General features: G+C 44.9%; 1 protein-coding gene across 2 annotated transcripts in view; it reads left to right on the top strand.

Moving 5' to 3' along the window:
- The window catches only part of cyc (basic helix-loop-helix ARNT-like protein cyc), a 66,228-nt gene that overhangs the window by 22,398 nt on the left and 19,967 nt on the right, over nucleotides 1-23,863 (top strand). Inside the window, exons 1-7 of one of the 2 annotated variants that reach the window (XM_037421614.2) lie at nucleotides 16,157-16,283; nucleotides 17,642-17,750; nucleotides 18,409-18,474; nucleotides 20,336-20,493; nucleotides 20,804-20,883; nucleotides 21,422-21,514; nucleotides 23,355-23,472. In XM_037421614.2, coding sequence (XP_037277511.2) covers nucleotides 17,689-17,750; nucleotides 18,409-18,474; nucleotides 20,336-20,493; nucleotides 20,804-20,883; nucleotides 21,422-21,514; nucleotides 23,355-23,472 — 577 coding nt within the window. In that variant the 5' untranslated portion in view covers nucleotides 16,157-16,283; nucleotides 17,642-17,688. Of the gene's footprint in view, nucleotides 1-15,956; nucleotides 16,284-17,641; nucleotides 17,751-18,408; nucleotides 18,475-20,335; nucleotides 20,494-20,803; nucleotides 20,884-21,421; nucleotides 21,515-23,354; nucleotides 23,473-23,863 lie in introns of those variants that run through there. The other variant, XM_075875379.1, reaches the window with a different exon arrangement.

The following is a 23,863-nucleotide window of genomic DNA, read 5'->3' as shown; positions in this document are numbered from 1 at the left end:
TGCTCGGCGTTGGGGACGAGGAGGCTCCAGACACGTCGCGAACTTTCTCGATTCCGGGCTCGCAGAAAAAGTAGGCATAAAAAGGAAAAAAGAAAGGTCGGCAGACGCTTGCTTTTTGTTGGCGGGACGCCCTTCTTACATAATGGATGTAGCGAGGGTTGGTGTGCTGGCTGTCCTTCTAGGAAAAAGAAAAGAGACGGAGGAAGCAGGGAATAAAAGGCAGCCCGATACGAAGGTTTCTTGAAAAAAAGGAATAAGATCGGGCGACGCGAATTCGAGGGCAAGGATTTCAGGATGTATACCGAAACTTCCAACTGGTTACATGCAAACAAACATGCGTCGATAGTTACAAGCGTGGTTGTGTTAAGACAATTGAGTGGTTTTTCATTAAAAGAAAACGAAAAAAAAAACGCTTACTATCGTTTTGCTTGAGCACCAGGCGAGGCGACTTAGCTATCTGAGCCTCCATCCACGTCCACTATATATTCCTTGGCGTAAGGAGACAAATAATATAATATTCACACGCGGATACGACCAGGTGCGCATTTGATCAAAGGTATACGAGCTTCTCTCTTAACCATCGCACTATTCGAGCGGGATATCCGTGAACGGCTGAGGTTAAATGCACGATGTTTCCGGTTGTGATGTGCTTCACCGCTTGGGCCTTATCAACTGCTTTTCGTCTCAGATTTATGTCACGATAGCTTTTATGCCATAGGTGCCGAGTGGACACGCTTGTCGCAGGCTGATTCTGTATGAGGTTTGCGTACAGTCGTCAGCAAGCGGAACGCCCCGCAGCGTAGCCTTGACTGGTTTGACTGATGCCAGTCGCGAAGTGCTGGGAGATGTTGCCGAGTCGGTATGCTTGGATAGCGTGTCGGTAACATCTCGGTGACAAAACCAAGCAACGCGGCACTTGCGTCGATCAAAACGTTTCAGGCCTCGAAGCAGAGCGTTCGTGTTAAGCGTGCTGACGGCCGTCTGCGATGTCAAGTTCTTTGTAGTACGTTTGTAGTTTTCTGAAATTGTAACCGTGAAACATTTCCAGTGATTGAAGTTGGACCTCTTATTCCAGTTCTATTTAAATTGCTCTCGCGTGTAGAGTGAATTCAGTGCAGTTGTTGCCTACAATTTTGGACACTGCTGGTTCACTATTACCCAAGTTTTCATTACATTTATCGCTAATAAACGGCAAAAAAAAGAAGTCTTTCCCGTAGCCTACTCGCTTGCGACATATTATTATTCAACTTTCCCAGGCATAATCGTTCACCCGTTGAAATTAAACATAGCGTGGTCAGCCAGATACAAATCAATTAAAGAGTGACACGTCGCTAAAAAAATGATTGCAGCAGCCGTACCGCATTAAGTGCCACGACATGTTGCGTCAGCGTATAGAAGTCCGCGTTATACACGTGCTGTTCGTGTGATTAATATTTTTTTTTATTCCTTTTCCCTTCGCCGCAATGCAACAGAGGTGTAGTAGGAGTTACGCAGCAAATATACGGACGCAGCTTTGCTCGTGCAATAACGGTGCTTATTCTTGGCTACGTAACATTTCTGGCTGGCCTTTAGTTGCAAGGAATACAGGTGACGCACCGTACTATTGTACGTAGTAAGGCCAGGTGCATTCTTTTAAAGCGATACGAGAAACGAACCTCTTATACAATGTCACTCAAATCCAGGAACACCTATAAGACTGGTGACGTAACCACAAGGGGCTATGTCATGAAGTTATATGAGTGCAAGCAAGGGTATTCTACTTTACTACTTGAACCACTGCTCGGAATATAATAGAGCTTGAATATAAAAAAAAGCTTCAAGCAACAGTGGCTACGCCTCTGTTGCGCGCACCCCTTTCCCTCCCTCCGAGCCACTTACCAACCTTTTTTTTTTTTGTGGCTTCGCGCTGACGTGATTTAGAAACTAAGCAGTGCAACTATCACAAGTAATCACTGGGCGCTTTTACAGTGAATAATGTCTGCATGCGAAAAAAAAAAAACGTGTCGCAGTGTTCGCCTATGCTTTGACACTTTTGCTAATGAAAAAAAAAATGCGTATAATACAGAAGCAGGTTCAAAATGAAAACTGTCAGGGGTACCTCCTGTTAGAACAAGCACAAATAACGCAAACAAAGATTGCCATTTAGGATAACTGCCAGTTGGGCGTGTTGGTAAATGTTCATGATGTGGAATTTGCTTTTTTGGACGTCACATAACCCAGTGATTTTTGTACTGTTTCAATTTTTTTATGTATCACTTTTTTTCTGTTTTACGTTTTATATTCTTAGTTCTTGACACATGTTTGTTTACGGTTGTGTGTGTTTGATTATGGGAGTGCATGTTTTGTTATATCACGTTGTTGATGATGACAGGGCAAGTTGGGAATGACGTACTTGCGTGTGATGTATTTATTAAAGAGCGCTTGTCTGTGTCCTCTCTGAGTGTGTGTATTCTTAGCGCTTTTTTCACCATGAAAGATTACCAACTAACAAACCGTAAGAAACTATTTCAGTATAACAAACTAGCACTTATTTAAATATTTATGAAGGGATATACATACATAGTGAGCATACACACATAAATATAAATATATTTAAACCAATACATTTATAAATGCACAAATATGATCAAGTGATGCATGTGGTTAGTAAAAATTGTTTGAGTTGACGCGGGAAATATTTTGATGAAGGGCTGGATTTAATTGTTGATGGAAGTGAATTCCAAGATGAAATTACAGTAAACAATGCGGTCATTTTACCGTCGTTAGTGTTTACTTTTGAAAGCAGAATGTTGTTATTTTCAGAAAATCGTGTGTTATTATTATTGTGAAGATGTGTAAGGGAAATTATGTCAGTTTGAATGTCACCTGTTCAGATTCTGAATAATAAAGTTTAAGTTTAAAAGTGGAGTTGATAGGTAGGATTTCAAGAGTGCTAAAGAGAGGTGATGCTGATACAGTGTGTGAACTATGAGTGATTGTAAGGATTGCTCTTTTCTGAAGGTCAATTATGGATGCCAAATGAGTGGTGCACGTGCTGGCCCAGAATGAAATGTATAATTAAGGTGACTGTGAATAAATGCATAGTAAAGTCATTTGAGAATTCGTTGCTGAAAGCAATGTCTTGAGCGAAGGAGTATGCGGAGGCCATACGCAGTTTTCTTGATGACATGGTTTGACATGACAAGGCATAGGTATGATGACATAGGTGTATGATGATGTATGATGACATAGGTCAGGATATAATGTTGCACCCAGAAAAGTAATAAATTTTGACGATGTAATGACGCAGTTATCCATGTGAATTTTTGGATTTATTGTCACGTTTGTGATGCGGGTGAAATTTTATGAAGGTTGTTTTAATAGGGTTGATCTTCATTAAAATGTTATTGCACCATGAAACAAGATTCCCGACAACTGTGTTTAATTTTGATAGCATATTGGTGAGATCTTCGTCACTGGAAAGTATTGTAGTGTCATCAGTATAAAGGATGTGGTCAGAAAAAGTAAGCGATGATGGTAATTCATTAATGGAGATGAGAAATAATAGATGTCTTGGCATTGAGCCTTGTGGAACTCCCTAGGGATAAAACACCGCAGCAGTTCACAACTTGGGTCTTGTCAGCAAGGTAACATTGTAGAAGGGCTAAAGAAGGCTCACAAATTCCCAAGAGTTCAAGTTTAGCAATCAAGATAGAGTGGTTAATGGTATCAAACAATTTAGTTAGGTCAACAAATACCGCCCCTGTTTATATAACTTTATTGATAAACTGTTTTAGGCTATCAGTTAATTTTATTAATGTTAATTCGGTTGACAGCTCAGCAAGAGAACCAAACTGCTTAGGTGACAAAAGATTAAACCTTGTTAGGTAGTTTGTAAGGCGATTAACAATGAGCTTCTCAATAACCTTACTGAAGAATGGGAGGATAGTTATTAGGCAATAATTAGAGAAAACTTTTTGGTCTCTCTATTTAAATATAGGTGTTACGTCTCCTTGATTGAGAATAGTAGGAAAAACGCCAGAGCGAAATGCGGTGCTGATAAGATCTGAAAGCACAGATAATAAATCGGGGCCAACAAGTTTAATTTTGGAAGAATAAATTGAATCTAGGCCACATACTGTGTTCTTCACACCTTTTATCAAGTTCATATTGCTATGTGAGTAGGTATTGTCTGATCCCAGGTTCATTTTGATTGAGTGTAGTGAACATTTCTCAACAATGATTACCTTTCCCTCGCAGATTGCATGATAAAACCTCTGCGATTGGAGTACTTCATTGATATCGAAAGTCAGGGTGCAATTGCAATGTCAACAATGGTTGCGAGAAAGTCTGCCTGAAAAATAACGCGTGCGAAATCGTGTTGCCAATGGGCAGCAGAACTAAAAAAAAAATACTTATTGCGTATCGTAAGCATGCGTGGATGCACGCAGTAAAGTAAAAAAAAAATGTTGACGAAAAGTTATCACTGTGGCAGGGCTGCTTGACATATCTGGAGCTCAACATAAAAATCATTCCCACAGGCATGCAGTCATTCTCATTTCACGTTGTAAGCGGATCTGTCCTTGACTTGTGAAACGCACTTAGGCCCGACGAGGACTACGCCATCTACGCTTAACAGAGGTTAACAATTAGCGATGTCTTCTCCAATTGGGCGGGTCGTCTCAGTGATGCGTTTTCGAAGATTAATCCATTCACTGGTGCGACGAGAGGCCGTTGCTTGAAACGACCACTGTACCGGTCGCTTACTTTATGTTTTGCTGCAATTGCTTTACTTTTGCTTACTCTCTTCACAAGCCTATGCGCATGGGGATTGGTAGAGGAGGGGGGGGGGCGAGTCTTATGACTTTGATATACCATGAACACAATATTCTCAAAATACCATTGATAATAACATCACAGAGAAAAGCTGATGCCTGTACGCCCCAGTCTGGTCAGTGTGAACTCCCCCCCCCCCCCCCCCCAAAAAAAATGCTGGGCGTTGTCAAGCAACTAAACGTATACGATTTTAATCTACCCTGTTACAAATATTCGCGAGGTATTAACCATGTAGGACCTAGTATCTCTAATCGAAATTGGTCTAACACAACTGTGTCGTCTTTGTTTGCGAAATGGATAAATAATTTCAGCTTTTTAGTATTATTTCCTTCATTCCTTTCTTTCATTTATTCATAGCGTATTCTCCAAATTAATGTACAAACGTTCATATTACCAATTCATGGCCAGTCCCCCGCATTTAACGGTAAGGCTTTGCAAGAGGTTCCACTCCGGAATTTTTAAGGTGAAAACCCTAGATGCTTCATTAAACACAAAAACAAATTGAATGTCGTCGTCAACCCGACTGATGTAAAAAGTCATCATCGTGTGATTAGGTTGCATTGTGACGTCACATAACCTGCCGTCACATGATGACGTCATCACATAACATTTCCCATTGGTCAAAGGCGAGCCGATCTCGGAGGCACTACAAAATCACGCGAGGTGCAGTAAACTCGCGATTCCTCGGATCTTGGAGCAAGTGCAAATCAACGTTGGGTGCAGAGTGCTTTCGGGGTGGGGAAGATCCATAGAGTTTTCTATAAATACAGTAGAGGCAGCTCTGGCTCTAGTGTCTATATATATGAAAGCTGCCACGCACGGCGCTTCAGCGAGCATGGGAATGATGGGTAGAACATGGATTCTCCTAGTCTTCGTACTTTACGTTCCGTTTGGTTTCGCGTGGCTTGAATATGCTTTATCACGAAACAACAATCAGCAAATGTTTGGCAGTTACGCTTCACCTTTTAAGATCACCGATTAAAATCGGGTCACGAAGTTCGAAACGATTTGTTATTTCATTCGGAACATAACCGAAACACAGCAATAAACCAAGCCTCCAGTGCGTTCACCGCCCGCAAGCACCTGCCCATCATTCCCATGGCCGCTGTACGACCGCAGCGCCAGAGTCCCGTCTCGTTACCTTAAGGAAACTCTATGGTCTCAGGCAAATGCGTAATGGACCGTGTAACTGTTCAGAGGGGAAGAACCTTATAGGGCCTCGTCTTTTCGGCTTGCCGGGTTGTCGGTGTGCCATGTCGTCATCATGGCATGTCCTCAACACGGCCCATCGTATACAAGAATGCGCCCCCCCCCCCCCCCCAAAAAAAAAGCTGGGTAAATGTCGCTTCTCGCCAATTGTCCACACTGTGCATATTATAAAGGTTCGCCGTTATTGCCCCAAACATGACGTTAGGCTTAGCAGGGGTGTCAGAATACCCGGCGAAATTTACCAAGGCACTGAAGTGTCTTATCTTTTTCGATGGAGGCGAAAATTCTGTAGGCCCGTGTGCTTGGATTCGGGTGCACGTTCAGGAACACAAGGTGGTCAAAATTTCTGGAGCCCTCCACTACGGCGTCTCTCATAATCATATGGTGGTTTTGGGACGTTAAACTCCGCAAATCAACCAACCAACCGACCGACCGACCGACCGACCGATCGATCAATCGATCAATCAATCAATCAATCAATCAATCAATCAATCAATCAATCAATCAATCAATCAATCAATCAATCAATCAATCAATCAAATTTCTTATCTAAAACCAGAGACCCAGACGTGCATATCTATGGTGAAATCATCTATTTGAAACAGCGCTTCTTGAAACTTATCTGCAAAGTGATGCTTGCGAGTAAAGCAGTGCATAATAAAGATTTTGATGTGAAAAACGCCGGCGTGATGTGAAAAATGCCTTGCTTGTCCCCAGGTTTCACGTTATGCCGCTGCTTTACTACAGACACGGACTGCGTATAGCGAGCTTGCCCATGCGCGTTAGTTCCTCGAGAAGCATGGACTGCTGACCGAGTTGGTGATTCACCTTAACTGAGTTGCGCGCAAAATCGAAGCACGAAAGGAAGACACTTGGACATAGCGCACACTAACGACTGAAGTTTTATTGACAAAAAAAAGCAGACATATATAAGCTTAGAAGTGTGGCAGCTTGGGCTAGTTGGTTCGGCATGACGATAGTTAAAGCGCGAGAACAGAACGACGACACAGCGCTCGTGTCCTTCGTGTTCTTCTTGTCTCTGTGTCGTAGTTCTGTTCTCGCGCTATAACTATCGTCATATATAAGTGGTTACAAGAACACGTGCGTACAGTGAAAGAAATGATTAGATGAAAAGACAGATTGTGTTAATGATGGGTTTACAGAAAAGCTACGTCAGCTTTTGGTTAAAGGTTAATTCCTTGCAGCACAAAAGTTTACTTACCTACCGGTGTACATATATACGTACACATGCAAACGCATGCACGAACATGCGTGATTGGTCGTCGGAATTGCCGCCTGGTGAAAAAATTTCTGGCTGGGCCAGAACCACATCGTTCTTTTTAGGAGAGTATAACTTTTACTGAGGTCATTGGCCCTTCAAGATGGCGTCACAGTCAGAGTTCGCAAGCCTCCCCATTAACAAGGTTGTGCCACTTCGCAGTCGGGGATCTTGTAACACTTTGAAAGCGCGGGTCGAGAATGCATAAGCAAGGAAAGCCCACGGGCTACTCTTGTTAGATAACTGCCGTTTTTTGGTGCGCTAGAACCGTAATGGCGGCTTAGGTAAATCCAACGCGAGTGGGAAGTGTCTTATAACGGGTGCACAATATGTCTCCCGGCGCGTTAGCCCGCGGGGTTCACGATCGTCGCACCTCGGGGCGCGCCCATGATGAGATTGGCACGAGCATTTTGTAAGCGGGCCAGTACGAGTATACACGTCCCGTGCGATGTATAAATACCCGACGCTGCAGGCGCCGCTTGACTTCCTTCGCGCCGCCATGCAAACGAGAGCCGTTCGTCTTTCAAAGCATCGAGCGCTGCTGCTTGTCTGCTATCGTAATGCGGGGTATGCAATAATTTTCTAGCTGCTTTCTTGTATTGAGAGTACGATCTAAGTCAGAAAAAAAAAACGTATGTTTCTAATGTTTTAGCTTCTCGTTAGACAAAGTGCGCTATAGCTTTACGGAAACGTTCACAGTGCCAAGAAACAAAATTAAGAAAACAAACAAACAAACACGACATTTACGTTGCAATTACTATACAAAATGCATCCCCTATACCTTGCTTTGCATCGCTGTCAGTTGGTTCCCATCAATATTGTGTCTTACAAAAAAGACACTACAGTGCTTCGCGAGTAAACATAAATTGCGTGAATATAAATATTGTTTAGAGCTCTAATATTCTAAAAGCCCTTGTTAGATTCTAACCTCTGAGTGAAAGTGTCAATTCTTCTGACCGATATACAGTGCATGTAAGTTATTTGACATTACCGAAATAGTCGATCTCGAGGTCCAAGGTTCGACAGCGGTAGTGGCGACCACGTTTCGGTAAGGCCAGAGTGCAATAAAGCTCGCGTGCTTACATCATGTTCTGAAAATGCTGCCTGATGATGCAACGGATATTGCGCCAAGCAGAAGCAGGTTGACCCAGTGATATTCTTCTTTAGATGGAGCGAAGTTTCGCCGTATCCCACAGTCCGAAAAAAAAACAAGAAAAACAAGCTTCGCAATGGACGCACAAATTAGGAAGAAAAAGAAGAAACCAACACTCCAGAGTGAATACGTGCCAAAAACAAACAAACCTTCTCTTGACTGCTGGTCTGTGAGTCGACCACCCAGGAAATTCTCCCCTGCTTAGTGCATTAAAGCGATGCGCCATCCTTGTGCATCCCCCCCCCCCCCCTCCCATCCCCTTGTATACATGAATGGGATGCATATGTTGTCGCATTTCTGTAAGCGTGGAGAAACATGGACGGTGCTGTTCCGGCTAACTAAAGAGATGGGCAGACTTGGCGCCTTTCTTAGATGAATGGAAAGGAGGCTGTCCCCACTATACTCCTCCCCACCCTCGATATTTTGGGCACTCCTATGAGCAATGAGCTTGTTTCTTGTAGCGACTGGTGAGCTTTTCAACTAGATCAGCGAGTTTCTAGCGCTTGAACTCTCTGTAACGTTTTTTTTTACACAATTAATAAAACCGTCAGCGGAAGAGAGTACAATGCAGGGGACATTATTTGTGGTTTCTTGAGAGTATTGTGACGATACACTTATATTAAAAGGAAATCAAAGTGGACAAAAAATCACCTTTTCCCGCTGCTGGGATCTGAAGTACCAACGTTCGAATTACGCGTCCGAGGCTCTACTGTTTCAGCTACGACAAAGGGCGCTCACTCGTTTACTTTTTTTTTATTTGTGCTTAATACACGGGAGCCGAGTTACTGTACATGACCCTTAAGGTTGCATATACAGTAACTTTACATGGAACTGCTAGCCAGCGCCACGTGTAACACACACTCTTAAAAATAAAGGTCGGCATATTCACAAACTAATACACACCATTCACTTGTAACATAAATAACTATAGCCTCTTAGTAAGGGAAGGTAGTATAATGCAGGTTAGCAAAATTTACTACCTTGTTAGTAAGTGGATAGTGATGACTCGAGTGGTTAGTTTATTACTAAATTGTTAGTAACCACCGCGAATAGAGGTTTATGCCTATTTTGTTAAATGTTCGTGTGCGTTGCCATATCAAAATGCTTTTCTTACAAAAATTTAGGCTAAAAAACGAACAGACATGGCCCTCGTAAATTAATTAATGGCTTATAACTACGTCATGTAACTATGCTGTGGTAAGTGCGAATCACAGCAACATACTTATAGAGTACTGACCACATGATCATATAAGCAAATCAGGTTCACATACGTACAGATGTGAATCTCATATGATAGGCTCATATGAGTTCTTATACTCACATGATTATATGCTCATATGAGTATCAGAACTAATATGACCGGATCACGAGAACACGCATGCAAACGCATGCACTCAGACTTCGACATAGCAGATTTCTGCTGTAGCAGCAGTTTAAAGACTATATATACCCCTACTTTGGGATCGCACACCGCGTACTGTTTAGCAGTCACATAATTTATAAGCTAATCGTTGTTTATCATGCATAATCATGCCCCCTTCTATTTCCTTATATGTGTGTTATTACGTCGCACGAAACTTCTATTCCAATGTAGTCAATAAAATTAGACCTTGCCCAGGTTTTGCTTACGATACCACCATTACGGCAAAATGTACTGCGGCATATGCAAAAGACCTGGCAACGTAGGTGACTTAGTAGTTGCTTAGTTAAAAACACTAAGAAAAGTTCTCTGGTTAGTAACGGCGAAAGTTAGTAGGCGCACTAGCTTGTGGCTAGTAAATTGCCGCGGAGGTACTAAAATACTTCGTGAACTAGTAAACACAGGCGTTTACTAACTGATTACTAACTTTTTTTTTTCTAAGAGTGCAGGTGAGTAAGTGACGGATGACGCTGACTATGATTTGACTTGTCTGCCAGCTTCGTAGTCGTATGTAATACAGAAAATGAGCTCCACGGATAATCACTTACTTTTGTAAAAGCTCTGTAGAAATTCTGGGGTCTTAAACATATATGGCAAGCCTCTAGACGTATGCAGAAGCTTCTCTCGTAACAAGCTGCTTGCAGCAACTGAGTAAAGTGAGTCATGAAGGCTCTAACTGTAGCCTGTGATGCCTTTTCATATATTGCAGCCTCACTTTTCACAGTGTCAGTAAGTATTGAGTTCCCCTGCACGTGAAAGGACTGTTGTACACGAGAGAAAAAGAAAGTGGTACTCTGCATGGCTGAATTCACCTCTGGCTGTTGAAGAACTTTCATTTACACGCACTGACCAAAGAATTATCGGAAGTATCGTAAAATAGCCAGATAAGTAAATAGGAAGACTCTGACTTGCCCGTTCAACTAATTAAATGAAACAGTCTGCGACGCTCGCGAAAAACCGATACGAGTGGAGAAGTGTTCCTGCTGAGTATTCTAGATAAGAATATTGTCACGAGATCGTAACGGTGACGAAGGGAGAAGACTATACATCGAAGATGAAGCTGTTCATTTGGGCCGAACTTGTAGCCAACAAACGAAAAGTAAGATTACAGCACTACTCACTGGTACCGATAGCGCCGAACAGAGGGTCGATCAACTGACAAGCGGCAAAAGCGCGTCGGTATTTATACACGTGCCGTCGAATATTCTACAATCATCGCTATAGCAGCCACGTAGGTTCTAGAATAATCTGTAATGTTCGCGGAGTCGGCGTAATCGTAACAAAACGATATATTATACAGTTCCGAACATCTCGAACACTGCAGGCGTGGTTTGCGCTGAAAATTGCATACAGTGGAATGGGACGATAACAAAACTTGAGGAAAGGAGTGTGGCAGCTTGGGCTAGTTGGTATGGCATGACGATAGTTATAGCGCGAGAACAAAACGACGACACAGAGACAAGAAGGACACGAGCGCTAACTTTCAACTGAGTATATTGCGCAAATCGCGAAAATATATAAAGGAGACAGTAACCATGTGACAAAAACCACATGGCACAAAGAGCAAAATGTGAGTAAGGGAGTAAGTTATATTACCTTTACTTTTATGTTTCGGTTCCTTATATACTTTTCTTTGCCTCTTTCTGTGCTTTTATTTTTGGTTTTTTGTTTTTCCTTTACTCATGTTTTGCTCTTTGTGCCATATGGATTTTGTCACATGGTTACTGTCTCCTCTATATATTTTCGCGCTCAGCGCAATAAACTCAGTTTGAAGTTAGCGCTCGTGTCCTTCGTGTCCTTCTTGTCTCTGTGTCGTCGTTTTGTTCTCGCGCTATAACTATCGTCTTGAGGAAAGGAACGTGGCAATATCGTATTGTGGTCGTTTTTGTCCAGTGCGGAAACAAACAGCAAGCGCAGTTGTTGCGAGTGTACAGATGAAGCACCAAGGCAGCCCGAAGGACGCTACGTTTATTTCGGTTCTCGTTCGTATTTGCAACCATTATGTAAGCCCAGCTCCTGGCCCGCCTCGCATTGTGGCTGCGAGCGATGTTTTGAATGATCATTCTCCTGTCCAGCATCATTACGGCAAGCAGTATCAGCCGTAGCATCACGTTAATGTCATCACACGCTAACAATATCTCATATCGAACGAAGGGATCCAACTATATATCTTTAAATATTCAACTAAGTTAAAAAAAGGTCAAGGCATGCCCACGTACCCAAAAAGCCAATTTTCGGAACTTATTTTTATCGTGTGGCGCTGACATACAGAAAGGTTGCCGCTGCGCGCGGTAGCTAAAGATTTGTGTGACTGTCCCACATGAACACCTTCAGTGGCCTTCTCGAAGCAGGTGAATGGTTTTGCTGTCATGTGCTCTCGAGAGGCTATACATGCAGACGTCGGCCACTTACACCGCCGAAAAAGCGTCACACGACGGTTTTATCGTGGATGCGTGCTGAGTGTCTCCTAGCGCCTCCCGTGAAGGAAATGAGAGTACTGCAGCTGTAGGCTACCGTTCAGCGCCATGCAGAGCCGTGGAATCATTTGTGAACACGCACCAGCGCTCGCTCGGAGCGAACACCAGGGCACGAAACGACTCGCTCGCTCGATTTCGTGCCGACCGGTTGTGACCTCGCGATCTCCGACGTCAGCGTAGCTCTGGCCGACTGCGCTGGCCTTACGCCATCTCCTGACGCCGATCTTCGACGACAGCGTAGCTCTGGCCTACCGGACTTGCCCTACGCTATCTCCTGACGCCGACAAGAGCTCTCGCCAGTGGTGCCCCGTCCTCGGACTCCTGCAACCGTGTCCATCTTTCCTGTCTTCTCCTTCTGTCGTTCGCTGTCCCTGCGCATCGCTCTTTCTTCCCTCTCTCTCTCTATCTCCTTATGTGTTAATCCTATCCTCTTAATCCCTTCTCTAACCCCATCCCTCGAGAGCTACTGTTGAAGTGTCCTCCCCCCGAGCTACTTTTCTCTTAATATCACACACCCCTCCCCCAGGGCACGAAACTGCAATCTAGAATTGTCGAAGCAACCAACGGTGTGTCAATAGCGCCACAGCAGCATTCTGTGCGAGCTCGCTCCGTGGGATGCCGATCGGGCCGCGTCACAACGGCTGCCCGCGGCGAGCACCTCGGCGCGCATCCCAGCGGGGCATTGTTGTGCCGCTCGGGAATGTTTTTCTTCGATCCAGAAAAGAATGCCCACCCGATCGGCCTGTGGTTCCCGACCTTGCGTTGCTCACGCAAAAAGACGCGGAGGAAGCGCAATCTGCGCAGCAACCTTTCGTCGATGAGACGTGTTCTCGGAAGCCAGAGACGTCGTCCTGACTCGTTCTCAACAAACAGCTGCGCTCGATGCGCGTTCTATGCGTCCGAACGCGCAAGGAAAACAATAAGGAAAGAAAAAATAGCAATTGCATGCAGCGGAAGGAACAAGAGAACACCGATACTGCGGCGCTTACGAACGAAAAGCTATGCGGTCGCTGGCAGGAACATTTGGCAGTGACGGCCCATGATGAGCGTGGACATCGCGTGGACTCTGATCTGAGAAAAAAGAAGTACGGCAGTGGCCAGCGTTGTGATTGCATGCCTTCTTCGCGGAAACCCGTCTAGGACGCGGCGTGACCTTGTAAGTTAGCGCATGACAACGTTGACAGGTATGCTTGAGAAATCGACGTGAATTTGAACCTGCACCTTGGCTAGTTCGTTTTACAGAATCACGCGAGGGGAAAGAAAAAATTGCCACCCACATATCTCGCATCAAAGCGGGAACCTATGGCGTTCGTTCCGTTTTCCTGGCACAGCCAACAGGTCAATCTTGATCGATATGTGGGCTTTAACGTCCCAAAACAACCATACGATTATGAGAGACGCTGTAGTGGAGAACTCCGGAAATTTCGACCACCTGGGGTTCTTTAACGTGCACCCAAATCTGAGCACTCAGGCCTACAGCATTCCCGCCTCCATCTAAAATGCAGTCACCGCAGCCGGGATTAGATCCCGTGACCTGGGGGTCAGTAGCCGAGTACCTAAGCACTAGACCACCGCGGCGGGGCAACCGGTCACGCTTCTTCACATATTGCCTGTTTCTCAGGCGCTGACAGCATAACATTGTTGCCACGAGGATGAGTGCAATGTGCACACAACTATTTGCGATGAGAAACATGGAAACTGTTTTGTGGAGCGCAAGACAAGTACTGTTCACAAGTACCCTTTAACATGTGAAATGTATATCTAGTGTGAGATTTTCAAAAGCCAAGAGTATACAGGGTGCCACAGCTATTTTTAGCCAGAGTTTAAAAATATGCCGACACACCAAATTACAACGCGACCAAATGCATGTTGCTGAGTAGTGAATCAGATTATTTTTTTTTGTGTTCTGATCAATAGTCTAACAAGCCCTTTTATTATTTTTTGCTTTATTGTCTGTTCATAGGCGCGCATACATCAAACCACAAGCGTAACTGAAACAAGCAGTTTTATTAACGAACTTTCTAAGCAACGAAAATGGGCCGGGCATTCCAATAAGAAAGTTGTTCATCGGTTTGCAGAGGGCCAGATTAGAAAGTTTAGAGCTTTATATCTGTTAATTATTGATGTTTTTCTGATAATAACAAATGTCCGTGAAATACGAAAAATGCCACGTGAAAAACACACTGGCGTGTCTATGCGCGCCGTGATTCTGGGGTTCCTTAATAACATTCCGTGTATATGGACGATACGCTTCCTTCGCACCGGCTCATGGCAGTGGTAAGCAGTCCCAGTGGTTATCGCTTTTATAGCCAATAGCGAAACGCGTTCAACGCTAAGCCACCACCATCGTGGCGGCTCTGTCAAGACAGCACAATCGGGCAAATTCTATGGTCGTTCGTACGCGGAACGTTAGGGAGCACTAGGATCATCATGCGCACTGGCGCGCCAGCGGGCTTGTCACGTGGTATTTTTTGCATCTCGCGGGAATTTGTAGTTAATTGTGCGCTTATTGTGCATTTGCTGAGCAACATCACTCAAATTGCAAAGTAACGTAAGGAACGGCTAACAGCTTGACACATGCAGCGCACACCCCAAGCAGAAAGCATGCATGAAATTAGCAAACACAGGACAAGCGCGTAATAAAAGCTTTCGCAGCTGTACTCTTAAAGCGTGTTATACGAACAGAAAAAATGGGCACGAAGCGAACCCATAAGCATATGCAAGACAAGCGCGAACTGTCACAATTCTTCCCACGACTTGTGTCAGCAGCGGAATCCTTTCGTAAACGCGGCAGTGGCAGCGTGCGAAATGACCTTCGCCCTCTCGTGAATTACGAGTCTGAGAAGCACGCGTGCAGGAGAAACCCACGCTCCGTGGGGGCGGCACTTCGTGGAGGCGACGATCTTTAGAGCGTGCCCAACGCAAGCCTGCTGCGCTATCTCGCCACTGATAATAAAAACGCACTAAAGTTTCAAAGCTTTGAAATGCCAAACGATGTATTTTGTATACAAATTGCTTGCCGTAAGCATTCCAGGTAAGGTACGCTCTGTGACGTAGTAATTAGCCCCGCGCGCTCGGAATCGAGATTCCGCGTGACAGATGCTTGTCACTTGGTTCTTTCTTTGCAATTTCTCAGTGTATATTATCAACGTCAATTTCCTGACGGAAGTACATCAGCAGAGCCGTGGTAGACCCCGGCATAAAACACTTTCGTGCTAAAAAATAGTAAAGTGCTCGAGCTTTCATACCGAAACTAGCCCGCATTTCCGTATTATTGCTGAAGGTTATAGCGTGCGCTGACGAACAGGCGTAACTTCTGGTCCCCTTGTCATCTTCCCTCTACCCCTCCTGCGTATACCCTTCAACGCGCTTGCTGAGAAAAAAAAAAAACGCTTAGAGCGTGCGATAAATCTGTATCTGCGCGAACACTGGACGCATTCTAAAAATCAGATTTTGCGGCAATTTATTCGTCAGGCGATCGACTCCTTTAATGAAGTTACTAGGAAAAGAGCTGCATGCAGGGCGTCTATAGGGACTATCTTTTTGCATCAGATGCTGCTGGACTCGGTGGTGACCTGGTTTCTTGTCTATATTCGCACGTAGGCAGTGACAGCAGGATCAGCAACACGTGTCCGGTCGTTCCTGGTGCCCTGAGTAAGCAAGAAGGGTGCCCTCCGGCAGCCCTGATGCCATGCCCGGGACAGCCGAGTGCGTCCAGCGACGGGACTACCACCTGAGCGGCGTGGCCACCACTGCTCGCTGGCCACCCGAGCAACGTCGGGTTGCCGTGCCACCGGCGGCATCAAGGTGGGGACTACCTAGCCCCCGCCTCGTAAACAGCCACACGTTACGGACAGAAAAGTCCGCATCGCCAATCCGGAACAGCTTCCAAGACTGGAAACTGCTGCAAAAAGCGCTTACGTTTCAAAGGTACGATATTCACGGCCATCGCGTTAATCGCAGTGATGAAACAACGGAGAAGCTGGCGAGTTTTCAAAAAACGGGAGCTTTCTTTGCCGCTTTCACGTGGTTTTCCGTACGTTCGTTCTCTTCTTTCCGAATAAGGCACAAGTTCAGGGAGGGATGAGCACTTGCAAAGGGGAAAAGTTCTTGAACACGGGGTGTCTCTGGAGCTGACGTTTCGACGAGTGTCTACTTCATAGCAGCCTCTGCCTATACCTTGGCACGTCTGTGTCTGTGTGCAGTTTCGTCCACTCTCTTCCAACGAAAGTAGAAGAGGAGGAGAAGGCAAGTGAGTTGGTGCCCTGTCCTTTCCTTTCTGCCGCCCCCCTCGTCATTTCACTTGCCCTCTCCTCTTCTTTTGCTTTTATTGATTGGTGGAGAGTAGACGTAACACACACACACACACGCTAAGGTATGCAGTTGAAGCCTTGAAAAAGAAATACACTTGTTGAAATGTCGGCTTCAGCGACACACGTGTCCAAAGATTTTTCATCTCTCCTTTCTGAAGTATTTGACCTTTTCTCCAATTCTTTGCTTTCTGCAACACTTGTGAGCAGGAGTACCTTCCCGGACAAAAAAAAAATATATCAATTCGAAAACAGGTATCGCAGACAAATGATTACCTAGTATGACATCTATGCCCAGCGTTTAAGTGTTTATTAACGTTCGGTTTCACAAAGCAGATGACGTGTTTGTATGCCGAAAGCAATGCCACGCCATTTTCAGCCACAACAACGGTACACGTGCAGTCAACTCGCGGCGCTTATACATAACGCAAAGAATATGTTTCGCTTTCACTTCAACACGCATGTGTGCGTAGCCAGGTTGACACACGTGCATGTTTCAATAATACCATGTGCTCTGATTGCAACGCGTGTGCAAATATGAGGAGAGCCCGCGCAGTATTACACTTGAAGTCAGTATTAGTATTATACTTGATTGATATGTGAGGTTTAACGTCCCAAAACCACTGATGATTATGAGAGACGCCGTAGTGGAGGGCTCCGGAAATTTCGACCACTTGGCGTTCTTTAACGTGCACCCAAATCTGAGTACACGGGCCTACAACATTTCCGCCTCCATCGGAAATGCAGCCGCCGCAGCCGGGATTCGAACCCGCGCCCTGCGGGTCAGCAGCCGAGTACCTTAGCCACTAGACCACCGCGGCGGGGAGTATTATACTTGAAGTATTATACTTCATATATTATATATATTAATACTGACATGTATGATATATCAGTATTATACTTGAAGTTGGTTCTGAGCCCAGAACACGTAGTTGAGCTCAGACAGCCTGGGTGTTACTTTTGGTGCTCTCCTCGCAGGTTTGTGGGTGACATTACGTTGAACGTCCACTCAGACAAGCGGTAAGATGGACTCAAGAGCCCATTATTCAAGCGAGGCCAGCGCGAAGAGAACGTTGTGGACGTTGAGGTACACCTTTAATCCGAAACTGTTATTTCACAACATACTTGAGCATGCCAACAGTAGAAAGTCCAACACATCTTTTTTCTCTTTTAAGTCATACCTTTCTTTTTGCTTCTGCGAACTGAAAGGTAGCCTCATGATATTCTGCACTGAATGAGAGGGAATGACCACAGGTTGCTTTCAGACCTGCAGCAGGTGCTACAGCATTCTTCTCAAAGACTGTAGAATGGTTCTATCCTGTAGATAGCATCAAAACATTCCTTTCAGGGAAGTAGTAACACTACGTCCTACCACAATGATTTCATTTGTGTATACGTTTATATGGTTCTTATTTGTCAAGACTAGAACAGTTCTTGTTGTAAACGTGGAATACGAACATAACAAAAAGTGTCACGTGCTAATACGCGAGCTTCGTTGAAAACTCGTCATTTTTTACGGCTTGCTTGTAATGACGTCATTGCTCCGACTGATTGCGCCGGAACTTTGTCCCGCTGGGTTGGCCCCCGTAAAATTGCTCAATAACGACAGAACGAAACGAAACAAGCGTACTGCTGTTCTTCTTTTCTGTCACTACTGCTTGTTTAACGGAATGGTTGCCAGTCCGTATGTGCTACCATCAACAAAGCGATGCCCAATTATGATGTTTAGCGTTTTTTTGCTTCAGTGAAATGGAGGACGGAGAAGAGGAGGATGCCGGAGCTGCAAGGTCGGAGGCCGAGGATGCCAAGAAGTAAGCCTCGCTAATCCCTCTCTTTTTTGTAGTAACAATGCGGTTATTTAGAGATTTGTAACCGTACCATCAACGAAAGCTTATCTCGTGACTACTGCTCTTTGAACAAGCGCTGTACTATATTGTCGCTGTGATGCCGTCTCCATTTGAAGCAAGCCAACACGTAGTTGCCATTCGCAACTCCAGAAAACGCTCCGTGTGCTGGCAACATTGATCGAAAAAACAAAGATGGATACGCTGAATGGGGTCGACGCGGCATTTTCGCTTGGCGCTGCGCCGAAGTTTTTTGATTGCGGCGTCGGATAGCATTGCTTCGTCGAAGGCGAAAAGGTGCTGGCCGCGGACCGCATCATTCTTTTCGGAATAAAGGATTTCACTGGCGAAACAGCGGAAATAGTAGCGTTGCGCTGGGTGCGCAAACGTCGAGCCTCTTTGGCGAGCCACATCGGATTTGCTTCAAGCTGAAGGGCCTGTCTAGCGAGCCCGAGGTTGAATAAGGGAAAATGTTCATGCGTAGCGGGCCTATCCGAAAGGCGCTAGCACTGTTGCCCTGCGTTGCTACACTGCTACAGGTGAGGCCTTGGCAGTTTTGAGGTGAACTACGCCGCGACTCGCGCTGCGGATTGCATGTATCCTATTGAGTACTGTTGTTTCGTCAAAAGCGGAATACGCATGCCCTTTACTTGATTACAGAACGGAGCTATGCCTGGGCCAGTGTATCTTAAGATAAGACAAATCGTAGTTTCGATTGTGATATGAGTGCTCCTTTCTTTTTGTTCGCTAACTCATGTTATTAGATTTATAATGAATAAGGTCGTGTGCTTCCTGAAATTCACTTGCTTGTGTAGGCAGTAGTTAATATTCAAAGAAGATAGATGCACGCACACTACGCACGCTACGAATACACGAACGTGAGATACATACACACGAACATACAGACACGCACGCGCCTGCGTGTACATATACACACATGTGAAAAAAAATAACAGCAGCTTAATATGAGTATCGGTAGCTCCACGAGTACGAGTTGCGCAGAAAACAGGCATATGCGAAACATCATACACTCACACACGTAATGCAACAAATTTTCTAAAGCGCTTGCATATAACTATGGTCTGTGATTATAGAAGATACCGGAATGAGGCACGTTTGCTTAGAATTATGAGCGGTTTTCGCCAACTCATCCGCCATTCCATTTCCCTTAATTCCGCAGTGACTGAGAACCCACTGAAACGCCACTCGATGATTCGACTTCGTAGCTTCTGAGAGCTCTTTTAGTATAGCGTATACTATACGCACATCAATGTGTCTTGAAGTGGCGTTTTCCATACATGCGAGTGCTGCCAGAGAGTCTGTAATTACCACCCATTTTCTTGGTGTCGTTGACAGTTTAATAAAGCTTATGGCTAGCAAAATCGCTACGAGCTCCGACGTTGTTGAAGAGGAGAGGTGGCCCAACCGACTTGCATAGACTTTGTGTAAATCCGGAATTATAAATGCTGGGGTCTCTGTCACTTTGGTGACGGAGCCGTCAGTGGCCACGTGAGTGCATCCTTGGTACCAGTGAAGTCATTCTATTGACGTTTTAATAGTTGGTAGCTGAAGCAGCCATGGCGGGTAGTTTTGGTCCAGTGGCCAATGTGTCGACACAGGAAACCGGGAAATGTACTGTTGGTACACATGGTGTATTTGCGCTCCGGCACGGGTCACGGTGTTGGATATCAGTGGATGTGAAAGGTGTTGCGTGACTAGTCGAAAGAAGTGCCCACATGTCTCCACATTTCTAATTACTATAAAGTTGGGTTCTAATGCCTCTGGAAGGGTCAGAGACCTTGATGTTGCTTGTGGAACCCCTTTGCAGGCAGAACCACAGCGAGATCGAGAAGCGACGCCGGGACAAGATGAACATGTACATCGGCGAGATGGCCTCCCTGGTGCCCATGTGCAAGGCCATGTCCCGCAAGCTGGACAAGTTGACCGTACTCCGCATGGCCGTGCAGCACATCAAGACCATACGTGGTACATGCTCGTCACGATCACTGGAATCGACGTTCAATGTTCCTTTGAATGCGTGTGCTTTACAGAAACTTAGCTGAACATTTACTGCACTGTTAATGACTAATGAATGTACAGAAAACGATGCCATTTATCCTTTCAGCGATTGATTGTGGTGCTGCGATACTGCGTAGCGCTTGCTCACATTACCAATATCAGTCCGCCAATCAATCTCTGTGATCGACTCATGGATCATTTATGCCAACAGCATTGCTGGTCTGATGGCGGGTGGCCGTATTCAGTTCATACCATCAATTTGTCTTCAATCATGCAGGTTCTATAAATTCGTACACGGAAGGGCACTACAAGCCCCCATGGTTGTCGGACGAGGACGTCAAAAACGTTGTTTTACAGGTAAGTGATAGCGTAACTTGAATCCTGGAAGTTTATTAATAACCTTCGTGTAACTCGAGCTCGAAGTTACCCACAAAGCTTATTTTCACTTGCGCTCAAGGTAGCAATCGGCTAGCGATCTCTCACCGTAGTTACTGCAGCTAATCTGAGGCTGTCTTTATCGGACATTGTTTGGTGGCACGTCGCACATTCCTTTGTCCTCCCTCACGGATAAGGAAGGAACGAAAATGGGAGGAAAACAACGGCAGGGTGGTTAACCAGCCTATAGGCAGCCGGTTTGCTGCAGTTTTCCAGGAAGAACCGCAAATGTGTTTATCATATATTAATCACGTGACAAAAGATTCACTCTTTGCGAATGCTTATCGTGAAAAATCGAAGTTCATAACCTGTAGCTAGTGTCACGTGAGGGTTTCTTAGAATGACTTTGACCGAACTCTTTCAGGGAGGCATTGAAGACTATGTGGTATAATGAATGACCGTGACATTTCAAGAGCTCTTACCTAAGGTATTTCTGATGAATTTTCTTTATTTTTTGCAGGGTGCTGACGGTTTTCTGTTCGTTGTGAGCTGTGACCGCGGTCGAATCCTGTTTATGTCGGAGTCGGTGCAACAGACGCTCAACTACACACAGGTGAGGGACGAAGTACCACGGGATTATCTCACACGTATAAGGGTCTCAGCATAAAAAAAACCTGGTTGGTCTCTCTTTTTAGGAATCAGTATAACACGAAAGTGAAACGCGTCCTCGCAAATGTAGTTGAGCATTCATTGTACATTGTTTCGTCACAAGAACGAAGGAATGAATTCTGCAGTAACAAATTGCAATGATACGTGAAGAACGGCAAACAGCTCGCAATTCGCTGCGCGTATCTCAAACAGAATTCACACGCGAACTGAGCGCAAACAGGGCGAACTCGGAAAAACAACTGTCTCAATTCTTACTTCGTGTGTGAGAGCTCAGTTCTTTCGTAAACGCGGCCACGGTAGCGAGCGAATTGACGTTCGTGCTCGCTTTAACTTATGCAACTTCAAAGCAAACTTGCGGTTGAACCACAAAAAGGCACAATGCACCCGAATACCGAGATAAGCGTGCGCGCGAGTGAGCTACTACGCCTCAAAGAACTTCTGACGCACTACGACCCCGCTATGTGGAGGCGCGCGCGCACAGCGACGCGCGCGATGGTGCTACACGACGACCTTTAGAACGCGCGCGCCCAACGCGCTCCCGTCGTGCAATCTCACTACAGATTACTGAAAGCGCGGAAGTTTTCGAGCTATGAGGACCGCCAGCAGTGCATGATGTATATAAATGGTGCTCCGGTGACATGTTGGAGAAGGGTCGCTCTGTGGTGTAGTAGGGAGCGTCGCGCGCTGTGGAGCGTGAGGTCACTGGTTCGGCGCTTCGCTGTGGCACTTTTCCTTCTCGTTTTTTTTTCTTTGCAATCTGAAAATAAATATTTTGCAAAGTCATATTCGTGGAGGAACGTGGTGGACCATGGCATAAAACACTTTCGTGTTAAAAAAAACGGAAATAGGGCGACAGTTCACTTATCTTGTTTCTCATAAAAATGTAGTAGAAAATGACTCACAAGAGCTGCCGCGACCAATGCTTCCTAGTACGAGTTTGGAACATTTGACTGAAAGAGAGAGAAAGAGAGAGAGAGAAGAATGTAAGGAGAAAGCGTTGTGGAAACATTGGGAAGTTGAAGTATCATTCTGTCGTCTGCAAATCCACTCAAAGTGATAGATTAGAGAAAAAAAAGAGAGAGAGAGAAACTGATAGAAAAGGCAGAGAGTGTAACCAAGCTTTGGCTTGGTTGGCTATCCTACGCTCGGGAATGGGGGAAAGGGGGAATAATAGAAAGGAAAGGGTAGGAAGAAGAGTAAGAAAGAGATGGATGAATACAATCTTGTTGCGTGTATTCAATTGAAAGAAAGGAATAAACATGAATAGTTAAGGGGAAAAACTATAGAATGATCTAATACAAATGTTATTGTCTAAAGAAATCAGGTAATAAAGTTTTCCTACTCCACAACAAGAATCGCCACCTTCCCGTCAGAGAAAAACCAGCTCAATCCTCACGATTCACACAAATGGTAGCTATGCGAATCTTGACTCAGGGTTTTCTCACTTGAAATACTGAAAGGTTTTGGCTTTTACCCGCAATGAGCTAATCAAGGTTACAGCAATGGTGTGTGCGCGTGCGTGTGTGGGTTTTGAGTATCGTTTCATTATACTGTAGTAGGCGTTACTGGTGCTGTAAAAAAAGTAATCGGGCAAGTTCTTACAGATGACCGGAACCAAAAAAAAAACACTGTCATACAAATACGATTTTATGTCACCTAGCTGTAACGAAACCTCGCCGACGTTTTAAGGCAAAGTGCTTATGGTGCATGATGATGTGTTATGTCAGTTAACGCATTCACCATCGTCAAGGTTCATTTTTCATCCCTCTTTTTGACATCTTCAGGGAGATCTCCTCGGACAAAGCTGGTTCGACATTTTGCACCCCAAGGACATCGCCAAAGTCAAAGAGCAACTTTCTTCGTCGGACATGTGTCCGAAGGAAAGACTCATCGATGCAAAGAGTACGTGCTTGTTTCCTTAATTACGTTGTGCCTCGTTATAACGGCAGTAATCAATTAGCAATTCCGTCTCGCTGTGCTTTGTACACAATGAGATAATGGTGTAATTTAACACAATTTATCGACCACTTAAAGGTAGCTATTGTAACTTTTCTGCGAACAACAACTAACAGCTAGGAAAACAAGGCATCGCGGATTATCTTACGCGTGCGTCTGGTTGACACTATTTTTGACTGATAACCTTGCCGTTTTGTACCAGTGCTAACTAAGTTAACGGCGTGCAACAACATATGCATGAAAACTAATGTGTGAATTCGGTGTCCCGTGACCTTGTTAATTATTCTCATGTCACTAGACAGACGACCGAGAAATTAATAGTGCGAAAATCCAAAAT

This window comes from Rhipicephalus microplus, chromosome 2, assembly GCF_043290135.1.
Source record: "Rhipicephalus microplus isolate Deutch F79 chromosome 2, USDA_Rmic, whole genome shotgun sequence".
NCBI classification, from domain to species: Eukaryota; Metazoa; Arthropoda; class Arachnida; order Ixodida; family Ixodidae; genus Rhipicephalus; species Rhipicephalus microplus.
This window is presented reverse-complemented; position numbering and strand designations above follow the sequence as displayed.